Here is a 16,152-nt window from a genome sequence, read left to right as displayed (position 1 = left end):
AGCTGAATGGTCCAGAGAACAGTTGTGCTAGTATCCTGATTTGTGGAAAAGTGGAAGACCTTCCCCCGTACCGGAAGATGGTGGTGTAAAAGGGGCATAGTCAGAAAGGTTTTAAGGTAGCACAGCTAGCAGACAATGGTGGTGACTGAGACAGCTGCTTGTGATGGTGTCCTTTAGAGCCACACCTGCCCCAAAAGGAGTGGTACATTTGTTGAGGCGTCAGGATGGACTGAAGATTCTCTCTGTCGGGACTGTTTTCTCATGGAATAGCTTCGAAACCATCTTTAATAATGGTGGAACTCCTTTGCTGGGGAGGTCAGGCCCAACAACCAATCTGTAGCTTTCCTATTCTTAAAGCATTCCAAGGATGAGTCAGCATTCAACAGCTGCTCTCTATCAAAGGACATGTTCATGAGGGTTGCCTGAAGAAATATGAGAGGTCAGTGGAAAACATCCATGGGTTCTGCGGCAGCATGACAGCTGTGAACATGGATTGATCCAAAGTGTCCGTAGAGACCAGGCCAAACTCCATGATTATTTTAGAGGCATCCTAACAGCTGCTGATCAAACAAGTGAATGGATTCTCATATAGTCTTGTAGACCGATGATCATAAGACTTGACAATTTTCACGAGGCATGGATATACTGGCCCAAAATATGGAATTTGCTGTTTGGATAGCAAGGCTGCCAGAGGCGAATTCATTACCACCCAGAGTGCATTTTTAGGAGAAGTAGTGGAAAAGGCATTTGGGTTCAGTCTCCAAGAAGAAGCGTAAACCACCAGAATCTCTCTGACAAAAGGAGAGATGGCAGAAAGTGGGAGTTGTCTGTGGCAAGACTATGTTGTCTGGCTATTAGTCTATGGACTGCTGGGCCCAATAAGGGTTTCTGTAATATAGCCATGAAAGGCCCTCGAAAATCCTTATTAAAAGGGAGCAGGGACTACACAATAGAAAAGGAGGGTTGTACGATCGGTGTTAAAGTGTTAGACTCATTGGGCAGGATCAATTCTAAAGCTTCTACTGCTCTTTGTTCCACAGATGTGAATGTAGAGACTTCTTTGAATAGAGACCAGGCAGATAGGTGACGTCCCCTTCTGGTAAAGTGTTCATGCCACTTGTATTTCGTAGACTAAGGTACAAGCCTGCATCATTGTTATAGAGAGAGACCGAGGTTATCAGTCTCAGTTATCTTCTGTGCGGACAAAATTCTAATCAGGCATTGCAGGGCATCACTACAAGTGCCATCTATGCCAATCTGCGGTGTTAGGAAGATGTTTCACCAAAGAATTATCATTAACACATACGTTCACTTTCTCTTTTACCATCCTGATAATTTCAGCTGAGTCTGAGGTCAGCACAATACTCAGTGCTGAGGGCAGTGTCTGTATCAGCACCAAAGAAGGCTTTGACCAAATAGGGAACATCACCTCGGTATGTTTCAACTTCATACCAACAGGGCCAGAGCCTGTAAGTGTCAGGTTTCGCCTCAACTGCGCCTGCATTGCGCAAATTACTGAATAGACTACATTGCCCATAACTCTTTGCGGTGCTGCCAGGAAGTTACTTTAGTGATTGGAACACGCATCCTGGTGCGTGTTATTCTGGTTCCTGTTCCTGTTTCCGGACGTGGGAGTGGCCGCTCTGCACGTCGAGCCCTGTTTGCAAGTTAGTTCGGGGCTGCAGTTTGCTCCTGATATCGAGGTAGGATTCCCAGAACTCTTCCCCTGGTGTTCTTACCCTGGTCTGCTGTTCCTGGATACCTGCGGTAATATTTAGAACTGCACTGTCATGGAACCTGTTCGCAAGCTGCAGCGGGTGTCCGTGCTGTTGTGAACACAGTTTACCGCTTCTGTAATTAAGAGGCGGCTTGACTGCTTTCTTCGTGTCTGGCTCATTGATTCCTCCCACGTAATTTATATTGGATTCAAGGAGGCGTTTATGTATGACAAAAGCGGAGCGCTGTGGTGAAAGGAACAACGCGCTGCCGTGTTTTGGGGCATTATATCTACTGTGGATTACTAATAGTAAAAGCTGAGCGTTGTGGTGACTGGAACTACGTGCTGCCGTGTTTTACTGAACTGTTGTACATTGGGAAAAGGGAGCAGAACGCAGTAGTGGACGCAACTACGCGTTGCTGTAGTGTCCCTTACATTTTGAAGACTAAACCAGCTTCTGATAATAAGCAATTATCTATGGACTGATAGGAGCGGAGTGTTGTGGTTTTTGTCTCCTACACATTACCATGTCCAGATCTTACAAGCCAGCCTATAGGCTTGTTCAATCCTGAGTTCATTCCTTTATTCATTTCTACAGAATCCCTTATTTCTCATTTCTCCATGCTGCCCAGTGGTAGGTCCTTAGACAGTAGTAGTCGCTTTCATGTGTTCTTTGTTCCACATAAATGCCCGTGACAATATATCTATATGTTTCTCAGGCAGTTGTGAAGAGTGAAGATTGTGATATCATTGAATGGTCTGGTTCTTTTTCTTTAAGCAGGTATACATGGCTCCTATTAGCGAGAATATATGAGTGTAGCATTACATATATCTGAGGTGTTCATGCAGGTGTCCTTTTGTCGCTTCAGGTTTCCCTTTCCTGCTGACTCCTTCCTTTCCCTTCCCATTTCTTTTTTTTAACTTATATTATCCCTCGCCTAATGGCTCGAACACCTTGTATGCAGTATCAGGGTGTTGGTGACATTTGGAGGTGGAACCATTGATTCAACAACTGGATCCTGTGGAGAAAATCTGACAGTAAGGGCACAGCATGAGAAGCCATCAGGGTCATATCCACCACAGACACGGAACCCACAGGAGCAGGTTCGAACTTGGAGCAGAGGGTTCCAGAGGGTACAGGAGCCTTCCCAATCAAATTTAGCAGAACGCCTCAACAGTGTCAGACTTTTGCGCCAGACATCTAGTATCACCGTTTTGTAACATCAACATTTTTCAAACCTGAAGACGAGTCCAGTAATCCCAGGAGCGGGATAATTTCCTAAAGAAGAGGACTTCTCCTTACCTTGCACTCTGTGTATTTTTCTTTTTTGTGGGAAGACGTTTTTGGAGATTGTTGTCTTGATGGTGAAGGAGATTGCTTTAGCATATCTCCACAGGCTTTGGCCAAATGCAGCTTTGCCTCCCACTCCCAAATGCATTACTTGTGCACCAAACCACAGAAGTCGCAGGCTGTGGCACACATCCACATCAGTGAGGCACAGAAAAAAGGAACTGATTCCAGTGGGCCGTTGTCATAGCCAGTGGGAAAAGTAATGGCAGAGCAACATGAAGCCACCTGGAAGCACTGGTGAGCAATTGCTAGGGAAACGTTTTCCGAACCAGTCTGGAGTCTGAAAGGAAATTCATAAATAGAGGAATCTGACAGAAGAGGTTTCCAGAAGAATGAGATTCTCTTGGCTGGAGTGTGTGTTTCTACACTGCACTGGAAGTGGAAAGCATCACCTGATCAGACTAGAAGTAACTGAGGCAGTTAAGTAGTTCTTAGGCCAGGAGTCACTGGGACAAAGTAAAAGATACTGTGCCAGGCTGTGGAGTCCTGGCACCGGATTGGTAGTGGCCAAGCCACAACTGGAGTCACTTGGATGGGCTGTTGGTCAGTCGGCTGAACTGCCAGTCATTGAACTGGGCCATGTAGACCAAGGGGCATGCTGCTGGTCACTGATTAAGTCTGAGATTTGCTATTTTCATTCTATACAAGTAGCTATGGTTTATACACCTTGCCTGGAGCATCATTGCTTGCAACACTTTAAGCACCGCTAACACTAAAGAAGCAGGTCGACTCATATGGACATTTTCTATCTTCTGGTAGCCTCAGCTATATTGTGGGAAACTCTCTATAATTCGGACAAAAAATAAGCCATTGAATCCTTTAGTGAAGCATGTGTTTGTGGAAGGAGTTAAAAAGCTTAAAAGGGGGCGTTTTGCATAAATCACATGTCCGTCGGTCAAAACACTTGCAAATTGGCACTGGACGAAGCAGAGCTTATGGTTGGACAGCAATAGTGCATGTCTATGTTCTACAAGTTTCCTTTTATTCAGCACATCAATGAGATTATGAAGTGAGTGAACCAATGGCATCATCAATCTAATAAGGTCTATAGTCCACTTTCAAGGACCGTTGCAAAGCAATGTTAGCTTTGATTTTAAACATCATTGGCCAGTATTATTTAAGTGTTCAAAAAATGTGTATTTAAAGTAAAAATAAGTAGTCCTAACAAGATTTCTGCAAAAATATTTTGATTAAAGTACATTAATAAGTACTTGTGCCACATTGTTAACTGTGGAGGTAGACTGTTATGGAGAAAAATGGTCAGAAATAATTTTTATCCAAACCTTGTTAACATAACGTGTATTTGTAAAGTGCATGTTCACCCATAGGCATCTTGGTGCTTAATAACAGATGTTTATTGTTACCCAACTCAATGGTTTTCATTTTATCGACTTCAGATGGATGAAAGGCTGAGTGGACCCACCAGGATTTGAACCTGTGACCATGAGGTCGAACATAGGCCCCTGCAGTGGACGCATTAGTCCACTGAGCCACCAGATCCAGGCTGAACATGCCCTTTTATACTATATTGTTTGAAAATGATCCAAGGGAAATGTACAACAAAGTGCAACTTTGTCCTGTCTTAACATCATAGAAGAGAAATAAGTAATTGACATGCATTTACATTTGCATAAAATGTATTAAATGTACCATTGACAGCATAGTTCCTGAATTTAATGTATTCATAATTTCTATGGACTCTAGGCCCTTATTCAGAAGACAACGGCTGTCAGTATTAACTTTTGAGGATTGGGTGAATGTGGTGTTAAAATAAATATCAACTTTCAGTATAATCTCATTGTGTGAAGGGACCGCTTTTTTTTTTTAGACATGTTTTGCAATCTTAACACCTATTTATCAAAGTAAAACATCCTCTTGGCCTAAAATTGATCCAGTTTATCAACAAATTCCTTTGGGTTCAGTGTAAAGAAGAAGAGGGTTTCTTGGTGGACGCAGAGCATTAAACAAACTAAATGTGCATCCAACCTTGAATTTGTACATATGAACAGTTACTCCCACATTTCTCTACCTCATAGATTGAAACCCTATATTTGTAAGAGCTGTATGAAAATGTCTCACCAGGTCGATTTGTTCCTATCAAGGGGGAAATGGAAATTCTGCCAGTTCTCTAATAAGCATTGTCATCTTTATTCATTGGAATACACATTTGGAGGAGAAGTGTGGCTCAATGGTTAGAGCGGCAGACCCTGATGCAGAGGTCTAGCCTGGGACCAGGGTTCAATTCCCCGCCTCGGCGAGTCTTGGGCTCAAAATTCCACGGACCTGATAATTCTCGCCTCGGTGCCTATTCCAATCATGGAGTCCCACTCTGCAACTCTGGGCAATAGCTTGCTTAATCTCCACAACGGCCCCCACAACGCTAAGGATGCCTGGCCTCCACCTTGGGGGTGCCCAGGAGTGGACGCCTCACAGGGAAAGCCAGGATGGGTTCCACAGCGGTATTCGTACAAGCGCCTTGAGACCCTTGCGGGTGAGTAGTGCGCTATACAAGTATCAATTTACATTTACATTTACACATTTAAAATGTCTGACCAGGCCTAACAAAATTAATCTCACATTACGAGAGTGATATTTTCATAGACTAAAGAGACAAAACATGCAAAGAGAGTAGCATATTTTGTATGGAGATCAATCCAATAGGATTATATATTGTGAAGCAGAGTTTATTTGGCAGACCATATTGAGATTTGAAAACACCTTAGCTCTAGACCATATTGGCTCAGTAAGTTACAGTGGTGTCTAATGTACTTTCTGCATAACGACTCCCGCTGTGTCAGTTTACACATGTCTGTCACTGGGATTTTGGTGTAATCAGGCATTTACATTTAATTGTCTAATAATTGCATTTAATTTAATTAATTCATACATAAATTGCTAAGCGACATTTTCATTTTACTTTTTTATACAATGAAGCAACATAAAAACAGCACCAAAGCGCTTCACAGATAACCAAACAGTTGAGACAAATTATTGGTTTTCCTGTAAAGTTTAATGTGGAGACTGGATTGTCCCATGCATAGTACTGGAGTTTTCCCCTTCCTAGAAGCTCCACCTGAGTGTATATCTGGTATGTTGTCTTATTATGGCTCTGGCGTCCTGGTAATCTCAGTATGAGCACAGAAAATTATGAGAGGCCCTGGACCTGTGCAGTCACCTGGAAGGGAATACCGAGCATGCCATCGTAGTGGACAAAGGACTTTTGTCCCTGTCGTGGGTGTAGCACATACAGAGGTGTTGGCCGCATGGCATGTTTTAAAATTAATAGAGTGCCCAGACTTATTTTTTTTAAATCTACTCAGCACTGGCAACCTGTGTGAGGTGTGTGTGTGTGTGTAAGAGGTATGTGTGTGTGTAAGAGGTATGTGTGTGTGTGTAAGAGGTATGTGTGTGTGTGTGTAAGAGGTATGTGTGTGTGTAAGAGGTATGTGTGTGTGTGTAAGAGGTATGTGTGTGTGTGTAAGAGGTATGTGTGTGTGTAAGAGGTATGCGTGTGTGTAAGAGGTATGCGTGTGTGTAAGAGGTGTGCGTGTGTGTAAGAGGTGTGCGTGTGTGTAAGAGGTGTGCGTGTGTGTAAGAGGTGTGCGTGTGTGTAAGAGGTGTGCGTGTGTGTAAGAGGTGTGCGTGTGTGTAAGAGGTGTGCGTGTGTGTAAGAGGTGTGCGTGTGTAAGAGGTGTGCGTGTGTAAGAGGTGTGCGTGTGTAAGAGGTGTGCGTGTGTAAGAGGTGTGCGTGTGTAAGAGGTGTGCGTGTGTAAGAGGTGTGCGTGTGTAAGAGGTGTGCGTGTGTAAGAGGTGTGCGTGTGTAAGAGGTGTGTGTATATATATACGGTGTATGAGGTATGTGTGTAAGGCGTGTGTGTGTGTAAGGCGTGTGTGTGTGTGTAAGACATGTGTGTGTGTGTAAGGCATGTGTGTGTGTAAGACATGTGTGTGTGTGTAAGGCATGTGTGTGTGTAAGGCATGTGTGTGTGTAAGGCATGTGTGTGTGTGTGTAAGGCATGTGTGTGTGTGTGTAAGGCATGTGTGTGTGTGTGTAAGGCGTGTGTGTGTAAGGTGTGTGTGTGTGTGTGTGTGTAAGGCGTGTGTGTGTGTAAGGTGTGTGTGTGTAAGGTGTGTGTGTGTAAGGTGTGTGTGTGTAAGGTGTGTGTGTGTAAGGTGTGTGTGTGTGTGAAAGGTGTGAGTGTGAAAGGTGTGAGTGTGAAAGGTGTGAGTGTATGTGCGTGTGAAAGGCATGTGCGTGTGAAAGGCATGTGCGTGTGAAAGGCATGTGCGTGTGAAAGGCATGTGTGGCAGGGTATACTCAGACATGAGTCCCTTGCTCACTGCACCACCAGGATTCAAGCAAGCCGGGCCGACGATGGCTGAAATGCCAGAAACCGGTCCCCGGAAGCTTGTCTCCTTTCCGGTGAAGAATTGGCTTGGTAGTTTGGTCTGCCCTGTTCCCATGAGGCACTGGGTCAGACTAATTTGCATATAGCCAGGTTCTGAACTGGGGTGATGCAGTGAGCTAAATAACGGTGATGGATCAAGCCCTGATCTCTTGACTGGGTAAGAGTGGTCTGCTTAATTCAGACACTCTGTTCATCACCACCCCCTTTTTGAATCGTTTTTGGCCACCACAAGTGTGGCAGGGTATACTCAGACATGAGTCCCTTGCTCACTGCACCACCAGGATTCAAGCAAGCCGGGCCGACGATGGCTGAAATGCCAGAAACCGGTCCCCGGAAGCTTGTCTCCTTTCCGGTGAAGAATTGGCTTGGTAGTTTGGTCTGCCCTGTTCCCATGAGGCACTGGGTCAGACTAATTTGCATATAGCCAGGTTCTGAACTGGGGTGATGCAGTGAGCTAAATAACGGTGATGGATCAAGCCCTGATCTCTTGACTGGGTAAGAGTGGTCTGCTTAATTCAGACACTCTGTTCATCACCACCCCCTTTTTGAATCGTGTGCGTGTGAAAGGCGTGCGTATAAAAGGCGTGTGCGTGTAAAAGGCGTGTGCGTGTAAAAGGCGTGTGCGTGTAAAAGGTGTGTGCGTGTAAGGCGTGTGCGTGTAAGGCGTGTGCGTGTAAGGCGTGTGCGTGTAAGGCGTGTGCGTGTAAGGCGTGTGCGTGTAAGGCGTGTGCGTGTAAGGCGTGTGCGTGTAAGGCGCGTGCGTGTAAGGCGCGTGCGTGTAAGGCGCGTGCGTGTAAGGCGCGTGCGTGTAAGGCGCGTGCGTGTAAGGCGCGTGCGTGTAAGGCGCGTGCGTGTAAGGCGCGTGCGTGTAAGGCACGTGTGGCGTCTGTGTGTAAGGCGTCTGTGTGTAAGGCGTCTGTGTGTAAGGCGTCTGTGTGTAAGGCGTCTGTGTGTAAGGCGTCTGTGTGTAAGGCGTCTGTGTGTAAGGCGTCTGTGTGTAAGGCGTCTGTGTGTAAGGCGTCTGTGTGTAAGGCGTCTGTGTGTAAGGCGTCTGTGTGTAAGGCGTCTGTGTGTAAGGCGTCTGTGTGTAAGGCGTCTGTGTGTAAGGCGTCTGTGTGTAAGGCGTCTGTGTGTAAGGCGTCTGTGTGTAAGGCGTCTGTGTGTAAGGCGTCTGTGTGTAAGGCGTCTGTGTGTAAGGCGTCTGTGTGTAAGGCGTCTGTGTGTAAGGCGTCTGTGTGTAAGGCGTCTGTGTGTAAGGCGTCTGTGTGTAAGGCGTCTGTGTGTAAGGCGTCTGTGTGTAAGGCGTGTGTGTGTAAGGCGTGTGTGTAAGGCGTGTGTGTGTGTAAGGCATGTGTGTGTGTGTAAGGCATGTGTGTGTGTAAGGCATGTGTGTGTGTAAGGCATGTGTGTGTGTAAGGCATGTGTGTGTGTAAGGCATGTGTGTGTGTAAGGCATGTGTGTGTGTAAGGCGTGTGTAAGGCGTGTGTGTGTAAGGCGTGTGTGTGTATATAAGGCGTGTGTGTGTGTGTGTAAGGCATGTGTGTGTAAGACATGTGTGTAAGGCGTGTGTGTGTAAGGCGTGTGTGTGTGTGTAAGGCGTGTGTGTGTGTGTGTGTGTAAGGCGCGTGTGTGTGTAAGGCGCGTGTGTGTGTAAGGCGCGCGTGTGTGTAAGGCGTGTGTGTGTGTAAGGCATGTGTGTGAGTGTGTAAGGCGTGTGTGTGTGTAAGGCATGTGTGTGAGTGTGTAATGCGTGTGAGTGTGCAAGGCGTGTGTGTGCAAGGCGTGTGTGTGCAAGGCGTGTGTGTGCAAGGCGTGTGTGTGCAAGGCGTGTGTGTGCAAGGCGTGTGTGTGCAAGGCGTGTGTGTGGGCAAGGCGAGTGTGGGCAAGGCATGTGTGTGGGCAAGGCGTGTGTGTGGGCAAGGCGTGTGTGTGGGCAAGGCGTGTGTGTAAGGCGTGTGTGTAAGGCGTGTGTGTAAGGCGTGTGTGTGTGTAAGGTGTGTGTGTGTAAGGCGTGTGTGTGTGTAAGGCGTGTGTGTGCAAGGCGTGTGTGGGCAAGGCGTGTGTGGGCAAGGCGTGTGTGGGCAAGGCGTGTGTGGGCAAGGCGTGTGTGGGCAAGGCGTGTGTGGGCAAGGCGTGTGTGTGGGCAAGGCGTGTGTGTGGGCAAGGCGTGTGTGTGGGCAAGGCGTGTGTGTGGGCAAAGCGTGTGTGTAGGCAAGGCGTGTGTGTGCATAAGGCGCGTGTGTGTGTGCACATACGACGCGCGTGTGTGTGTGTGTAAGGTATGTAGGGTAAGGCGTGTGTGCGTTTAAATCGTGTGTGTGTGTGTGTAAGGCATATGTGTGTGCGTCTAAAATATGCAATAGTAGAGCTCTGTTTGATAGTGAATATGAGTACTAAAGTCAGTGGGATCAAGTTTAAATACCACTGCCTTGGTAAGACACAAAATGGAGGCTGTGGACAACTTCCCCAGACCGTGGTAGTGTATTGCCTACATTTCTGTGGCTGAAAGTTGCAGACATGGAGCCTCAGGTCAGACGGATGGAGACCGAGTTGCCTCTAGAGATTCTATGAGGTATTTTGTCAACAGGGGGCTGTTGATTTGCTCTTCCTGAAAATTGCTGTATGGTTTGATGGCAGGGTTAAGTGGTAGGGCTGTCGTTTTTGTTGTAAAGGGTGAGGAAGTTTAGAGGTCTAGTCTTCCCTTCAGCTGTCTCTAATGACAACTAGAGAGAGACTTGTGACAGCCAAGTGTAGAATCCTCACATTTCATTGTACCTGTGTGTGTGCTTCAGTCTGCAGACTGCCCCAAATATCTACTATGAGAAGCATACACAAAGGCGATGTCAGTCAAGCAGCCCGAGTAGGACCTTTGAAAAGGTACCCACCTCAAACTGGATCAAAATTTTGAAACACTGAATCCACATCTAGAAAAAGAGTAGAAAAGGTGAAACCAAACCCGCCCGACTTTGTTCGAGTTCCTTCATAATCAATGAAGAGTGTTCTGTAAAGGGCTCAAAGGAATGCTGAGTGACCAGGCCTGGAGGCTGCATAGAAGGCAGTCTCCCAGCGGTGAGGGGGCATTTGAAATCTTCACTTTCTGCTGGAAAAGCTGGGCATCTGGCTTAGTTCAACAAACAAAAGGGTGGAGAGCTGGTCCGGGGGAATATTGACCGACCTCAGCACAGTTATGACCCCCCTGGGAAACTATGAAAAACAGAGAAAATAAATGTGGGTCTAAAATTATAAGAAAGCTATGTGTGTGGAGATGGCTATATGTAAGCTTCTGAGTATAAGCAGACTACTGGACAATCACCATATGTGAGTAAGTGTCCATCAGTTACCCTTCCTATACCGCCCAGTTCATCATGTGGTCTACTTCACAGTAGGTAGTCCAGATTGACCAACTCCAAAGTTATTAGGAGATGGTTGGTAGTGATGAAGTAATATATAGGTGGATGTTGTTAGTAACTGAAAGCAGTGCAAATGTGATATGTGATTAGTGATAAGGGAATGTGATAATAAAATTGGATAGTGAACGCAATGTAACTTTATTCTGGAGTCGTGCACTTCCAACTATAAAAACAATTAGAGTGCAAAAAAGTCAGATGGTTTTAACAAATAAATACTGACTGGGTTATCTGGTCGAGAGAATGTCCGCAGAAACATGTCGACCAGATAACCCAGTCAGTATTTATTTGCACTCTATTTGTTTTTATAGTTGGAAGTGCACGACTCCAGAATAAAGTTACATTGCGTTCACTATCCAATTTTATTATCACATTCCCTTATCACTAATCACATTTGCATTGCTTTCAGTTACTAACAACATCCACCTATCACCCTATATATTACTTCATCACTACCAACCATCTCCTAATAACAACTTTGGAGTTGGTCTATCTGGACTACCTACTGTGAAGTAGACCACATGATGAACTGGGCGGTATAGGAAGAGTAACTGATGGACACTTACTCACATATGGTGATTGTCCAGTAGTCTGCTTATACTCAGAAGCTTACATATAGCCATCTCCACACACATAGCTTTCTAATCATTTTAGACCCACAGTTATTTTCTCTGTTTTTCATTTGGCTTAGTACCTAGAAGCCTGCCTGCTAAGAGATATAAGGAGTCTGCCTAACCAGGCCAAGGCTGAATGTTCCATGGTGACTGTTAGCTCGACTGGGCCAGCAGTTGCCTGCATCGGCCAAGTCCGGCCTGCATCTGCTAAGGTTACTAAACAGCCCAAGTCAGTCTACATCTACATTCACTGGCCCATTTAGGTCTACATCTGCAATTAGGAGAGCACTAGCATGAATGGGACTATAACTGCTGAGTGATAGCTTACTCAAGGCCTTCCTGCTTCAGTCGAATAGCCCAGGTTGGGCTAAGTCCCAGCCAGTGATCAGATGAAGCTGCACAACTATACACCTATACTTAAGAGCCAAGGTGCAGCTCTGCAGAACTAAGCTGGGCAGTCAGTGTACGGAAACACGAGCCACACCTGGCGTAACCCACAGCAACTGGGATGGTATTCAATTGCCGTGGGCCCTGCCTGCAGGAGGGGAGACCGACCACTGGATCTGCTCTCGAAGGGGATACAAGAACTTTTGTGTTACCCACTACATCATCAGGAGTAAGGATCATGGAAACGTGAACTGTGTGTGCATTTAAACTTCTGGATGAAACAGACTACACCAGAGCCTTATTCATGGGGTTACCTAGGTGAGATTAGTATGAGAGAACCTAACAGACATAAGGAGATAAACGAGAATGGCAACTAGGACCACTTGACCGCTATACCTAGTTGAATTGTGTAGTTGGTTTTCGGGCACTATCTCTTAGAAGCCTGTGACTACTCATCCTTGCTACCCAGAGAGTTAAGTGTAGAAAGTATTGTACTTGGATCAGTTTCCAGAGCCATAGTACAATGCATCCCAAGACACCAGAGGCAAAAAACTTCAAAGAAAACGTTTAAAGTCGAGTAGATCCTACCGGCTGCATGGCAGGGGCCTGACACTTAGAACAGAGTCTTATCATTGCAAATACGTTGTTTGTGTTATCATAATGTTAATACACTAATTGAGTTTACGCTAATTTCACTATATTACTTGTTCTTACACTTTTTTAATAAGCAATTGCAATGTTATGCTTTATTAGACTTGTAACTGATAGGTAATACATTTACTTAATCTTTACTTAATCTTGCCATCAGAAAGATCAAAGGCAACAGTACAGACGCATAGAAAAAATATTGTAACCAGTATTGCGGGTCTACAAAGAAGCTGATTAATTCTTATGCCTCAGCGACACAGCATATGTCCCTCCTCTATTGATGGTTTGTCATTATGTGGCGAATTGTGGGAAAGAAATGAATACACTTCATTTTTTATAAGCTCCCCGGAGGCTTGCCGTTTCAAATGTACAGATGAATGTGGACTAATGACAGTAAATGAGCCCTGTGAACTCATGCTACTGCTGCATGCAAGTCCCAAGTGTATAGGAGCTCTGAGAAAACTTTTGTCCAGGATATCAAATTAATCATCTGCTAATGTGCAAACCATAGGAGTGAATGAATGAACATAAATGTCTTCCTGTGAACTGTCATTTGCGTACCCAGGTCTCCTTGTGGACATTACTGGGGATAAAACCCAAGAGGTCATTCAAAACACTGAAAAGACTATCCTGGCTCAGATAAGAGCGGACACTAAACACGAGCACAGGAGTCTACCAAAAACGCATGATTCAGACAGCAGTTCCCCCTAAGCAACTTTGGTGTCCTCAATATTATACGCATCTCACTTCTGCCACAAAATCATTCAATAAAAGGTTATTGCGAGGTTGTCTGGAGGTTAACTCAGGGATACTATTTTTTCTTCTAAACATTCTAGTGGGATTTTGTTTGACATATTATTCTTTTATCACACACTCAATCAGCATCTCCAAATTTCCTGGCAAACTAAAGAACACAATAGATTGCCAACAACCAACCCAGAAAGATCTGTTTTTCTTTAATTTGCATTCAATCTTCAGATCTAGCATAATCTGCTGCAACATTATGTAATGTAATGTCAGTGATCTGGTTAGGATGTATGTGCAGAAATAAGCTGCTATGAATATTTTCAGCACAAAATAATCCAATAAATAAAAATCATGTACAAAGTTGTATTTTACCTTGAAAGTCTTCCCATTGCCTGAAACAGTGTAGCTAGAATTAGACATCAGTGATTCCAGGTTGAAGACAAAGGGACTGTCTGGATCTTTTATGGAGCAGTGCTACACAAGGGGAAAGATAGTAAACATACTTTGGTGATCAATAATACATCTTTTGGAAGTGTATTAATTAGTTTTTTTCTCTCAACTAAGTAAGAAAAAATATAAAGGTCATCAGAGGTCATGAAAAAGTACTTTCAGACTACAAAAGACACTATGCACTTTTGATAACCAAACCAAGAAGTATTTTCCTAGGCACACTTTCCAGTGGATAATCTTGCTTAAATTTAGCGTAGTAGCAAGAATCAGAATACATTATTCATAATACAAGAATTTCCAGTTTAGCTTTTTTTGTTTTAATCACATATTCATACTATCCTGTGGCAAGTGACCGACTACATCATCAAAATTTATTAAAACAATTAGTGGTCAGTCTTAGTTTCTATTGAAAACGAGCACAATGCTGACCATCAAGGAAGATGATGCAAGAACAGTGAATAAACAAATGTTAACCACCACACCTAACACTAACTGGAGTAACCTTGCTACATATCGATAGGGTGTCCTGGTCACGTGACAATTACCAGAATTGAATTAAACAAGAAAAACATGAACAGAGGGCCTGATTTGGGAACCACTTCAGGAACAGAATATTCCTCTCTACTTCGACCCGTGACGGCGCAGAGTCTAGTGATGTAGGGTGACGTAGAGTTTAGCCTTGTGGTCCATTTTGGCCTTCAGGCTCATTTGGGCACCGACCCCCATGATACACAGATTTCCTTGTGGGTATCTATCACATTATTTTATTTGCAACAGTGCCTATACTGTTTAAACCATGTCATTTTGGAAGGTAACGTATTATCCCTTGCACAATAGAAAAGATCATTTTGGGAGAAGGAAATACTTGTCAAAGGTGAAAGGAGTAAGCTCCATAACCACGTCTGCATGGCACTTAAATGTGGCTCAGCTTCTCACTTCCAGAGCAGAACAACGCTGGCATGCAGCCACACAGCACCACCTACCAGCACACAGGAGTACTGCTTTTGAGTTTCTGGATCCAGTCTGACGTCTGGGAAAATATTCACAAGGTGAGGAATCTGCGTTCTGAAGTATCCATGAGAAACCAATATTTATGCAAATAAAATTACACCAAAAGGGTGCATGTAAACATGAATAAGAATAGCCATGGTGTAAAACCATAAACACACAAGATCTCAACCTCTTTTGATCAATAGGACCTTGCATTGCCTCCTGCTTTCCTTTATCGTATTTTGAGGCAAAACATTCTGCCCTGATCGGTAAGACCTAGTGTAGGAAGCTAGCTTAGGATATGGTGCACTTATTTAAGTGAAGCACCTTGCACGAATCCAGGAAACCCTTATGGTGATATTAGTGGTCTTTGATAACCATAGAAAGTTCTCAAAGTGGTAGCTGTGGACAGCAGCCTTCAGGCTTATCTTAAAGAAGTGTTAAGCAGCTTGATTTACCAGTGTTATTATGTAGTGTAGGTTAAACTAAAAAGAACACAGTGTATATATGAAAATGTGTCTATTTATTACAAAACACTCACTAACACCATGGTGTGTCTCCTACCCAAAGATAAACACTAATACACAATACTTCAACTGCAAATAGGTAAGCAAGCACAAAATAAAGTGGTCTCCAGGGGGAGCAAGCTTTATACTAAAAAAGTGAAATGCAAACTGTGACCGAAGTCGGGACTTGGAACAGGAGACTCAGAGGAGCTGGGGACACCAGGAACCACCCAAGGTAAGTATTCAGGAACCCCACTGAGGCTGTGCACAGAGTGGAAACACAGCAGTGTGTCCAATAGAAGTCAACAGGGAAGTCTATTTTGCAGTTTGAGAAAAAGGACCCTTCCAGTGGACCCTGAAGAAACCCCGTAGAAGACAGGAGGTTGGAGAGTCAACCCGCCCCTCGATACCCCAGGAACCAGGATACCTACAACAGGGAAGCCGGGTGCTGTAGAAAGAAATGGAGGACTTCAGGCAAGCTACATCTGTCGAAGACTGTGCAAGAGTCCAGTGGAATCCATGGAGGGATTTTTAAAGTGAAGAACCTACCAACCGAGGGGATAGTGTCTATGCAACTCGGAGGTGACCAGTAGGCACGAAAGTACAAAGCCCACCAATGTCGGATGGTTCAGGAAAGTGGATAGTGATCTTGTCGCTACACTGCGGGGACCAGGCAACGCAGAGGAAGACCAGGAGCCGTGCACAAGCCATCCCATGTTGGAAGTCTAGAACCAATGGGCACAGTGTCTGGTTGGAGCACCAACAAGTCTGGCAGCTGCAACGGGCGTGGAAAGCAAAGAAGGAGCAATGCTGGGACCATCAAGGTCCAAGGGACTCACCACAAGCAAAAGAGTCAGCAGGCCCTGAGCAAGCAGGGGAGCACACTGGAGCAGAATACCCTCAAGAGGACCCACAGGCTGAAGGCA

At 44.8% G+C, this 16,152-nt stretch overlaps 1 protein-coding gene across 1 annotated transcript in view; it reads right to left on the bottom strand.

Moving 5' to 3' along the window:
• IGF2R (insulin like growth factor 2 receptor) overlaps positions 1–16,152 on the bottom strand; it is a 1,757,136-nt gene that overhangs the window by 1,137,436 nt on the left and 603,548 nt on the right. Inside the window, exon 21 of the mRNA XM_086927157.1 lies at positions 13,653–13,754. Within this exon, the coding sequence (XP_086783283.1) occupies positions 13,653–13,754 (102 nt within the window). The remainder of the gene's footprint in view (positions 1–13,652; positions 13,755–16,152) is intronic.

This window comes from Lissotriton vulgaris, chromosome 6 (genome assembly GCF_964263255.1).
Source record: "Lissotriton vulgaris chromosome 6, aLisVul1.2, whole genome shotgun sequence".
In the NCBI taxonomy this organism is placed as follows: domain Eukaryota; kingdom Metazoa; phylum Chordata; class Amphibia; order Caudata; family Salamandridae; genus Lissotriton; species Lissotriton vulgaris.
The sequence above is the reverse complement of the archived record's forward strand: the minus strand, read 5'-3'. Positions and strand labels throughout refer to the sequence as shown.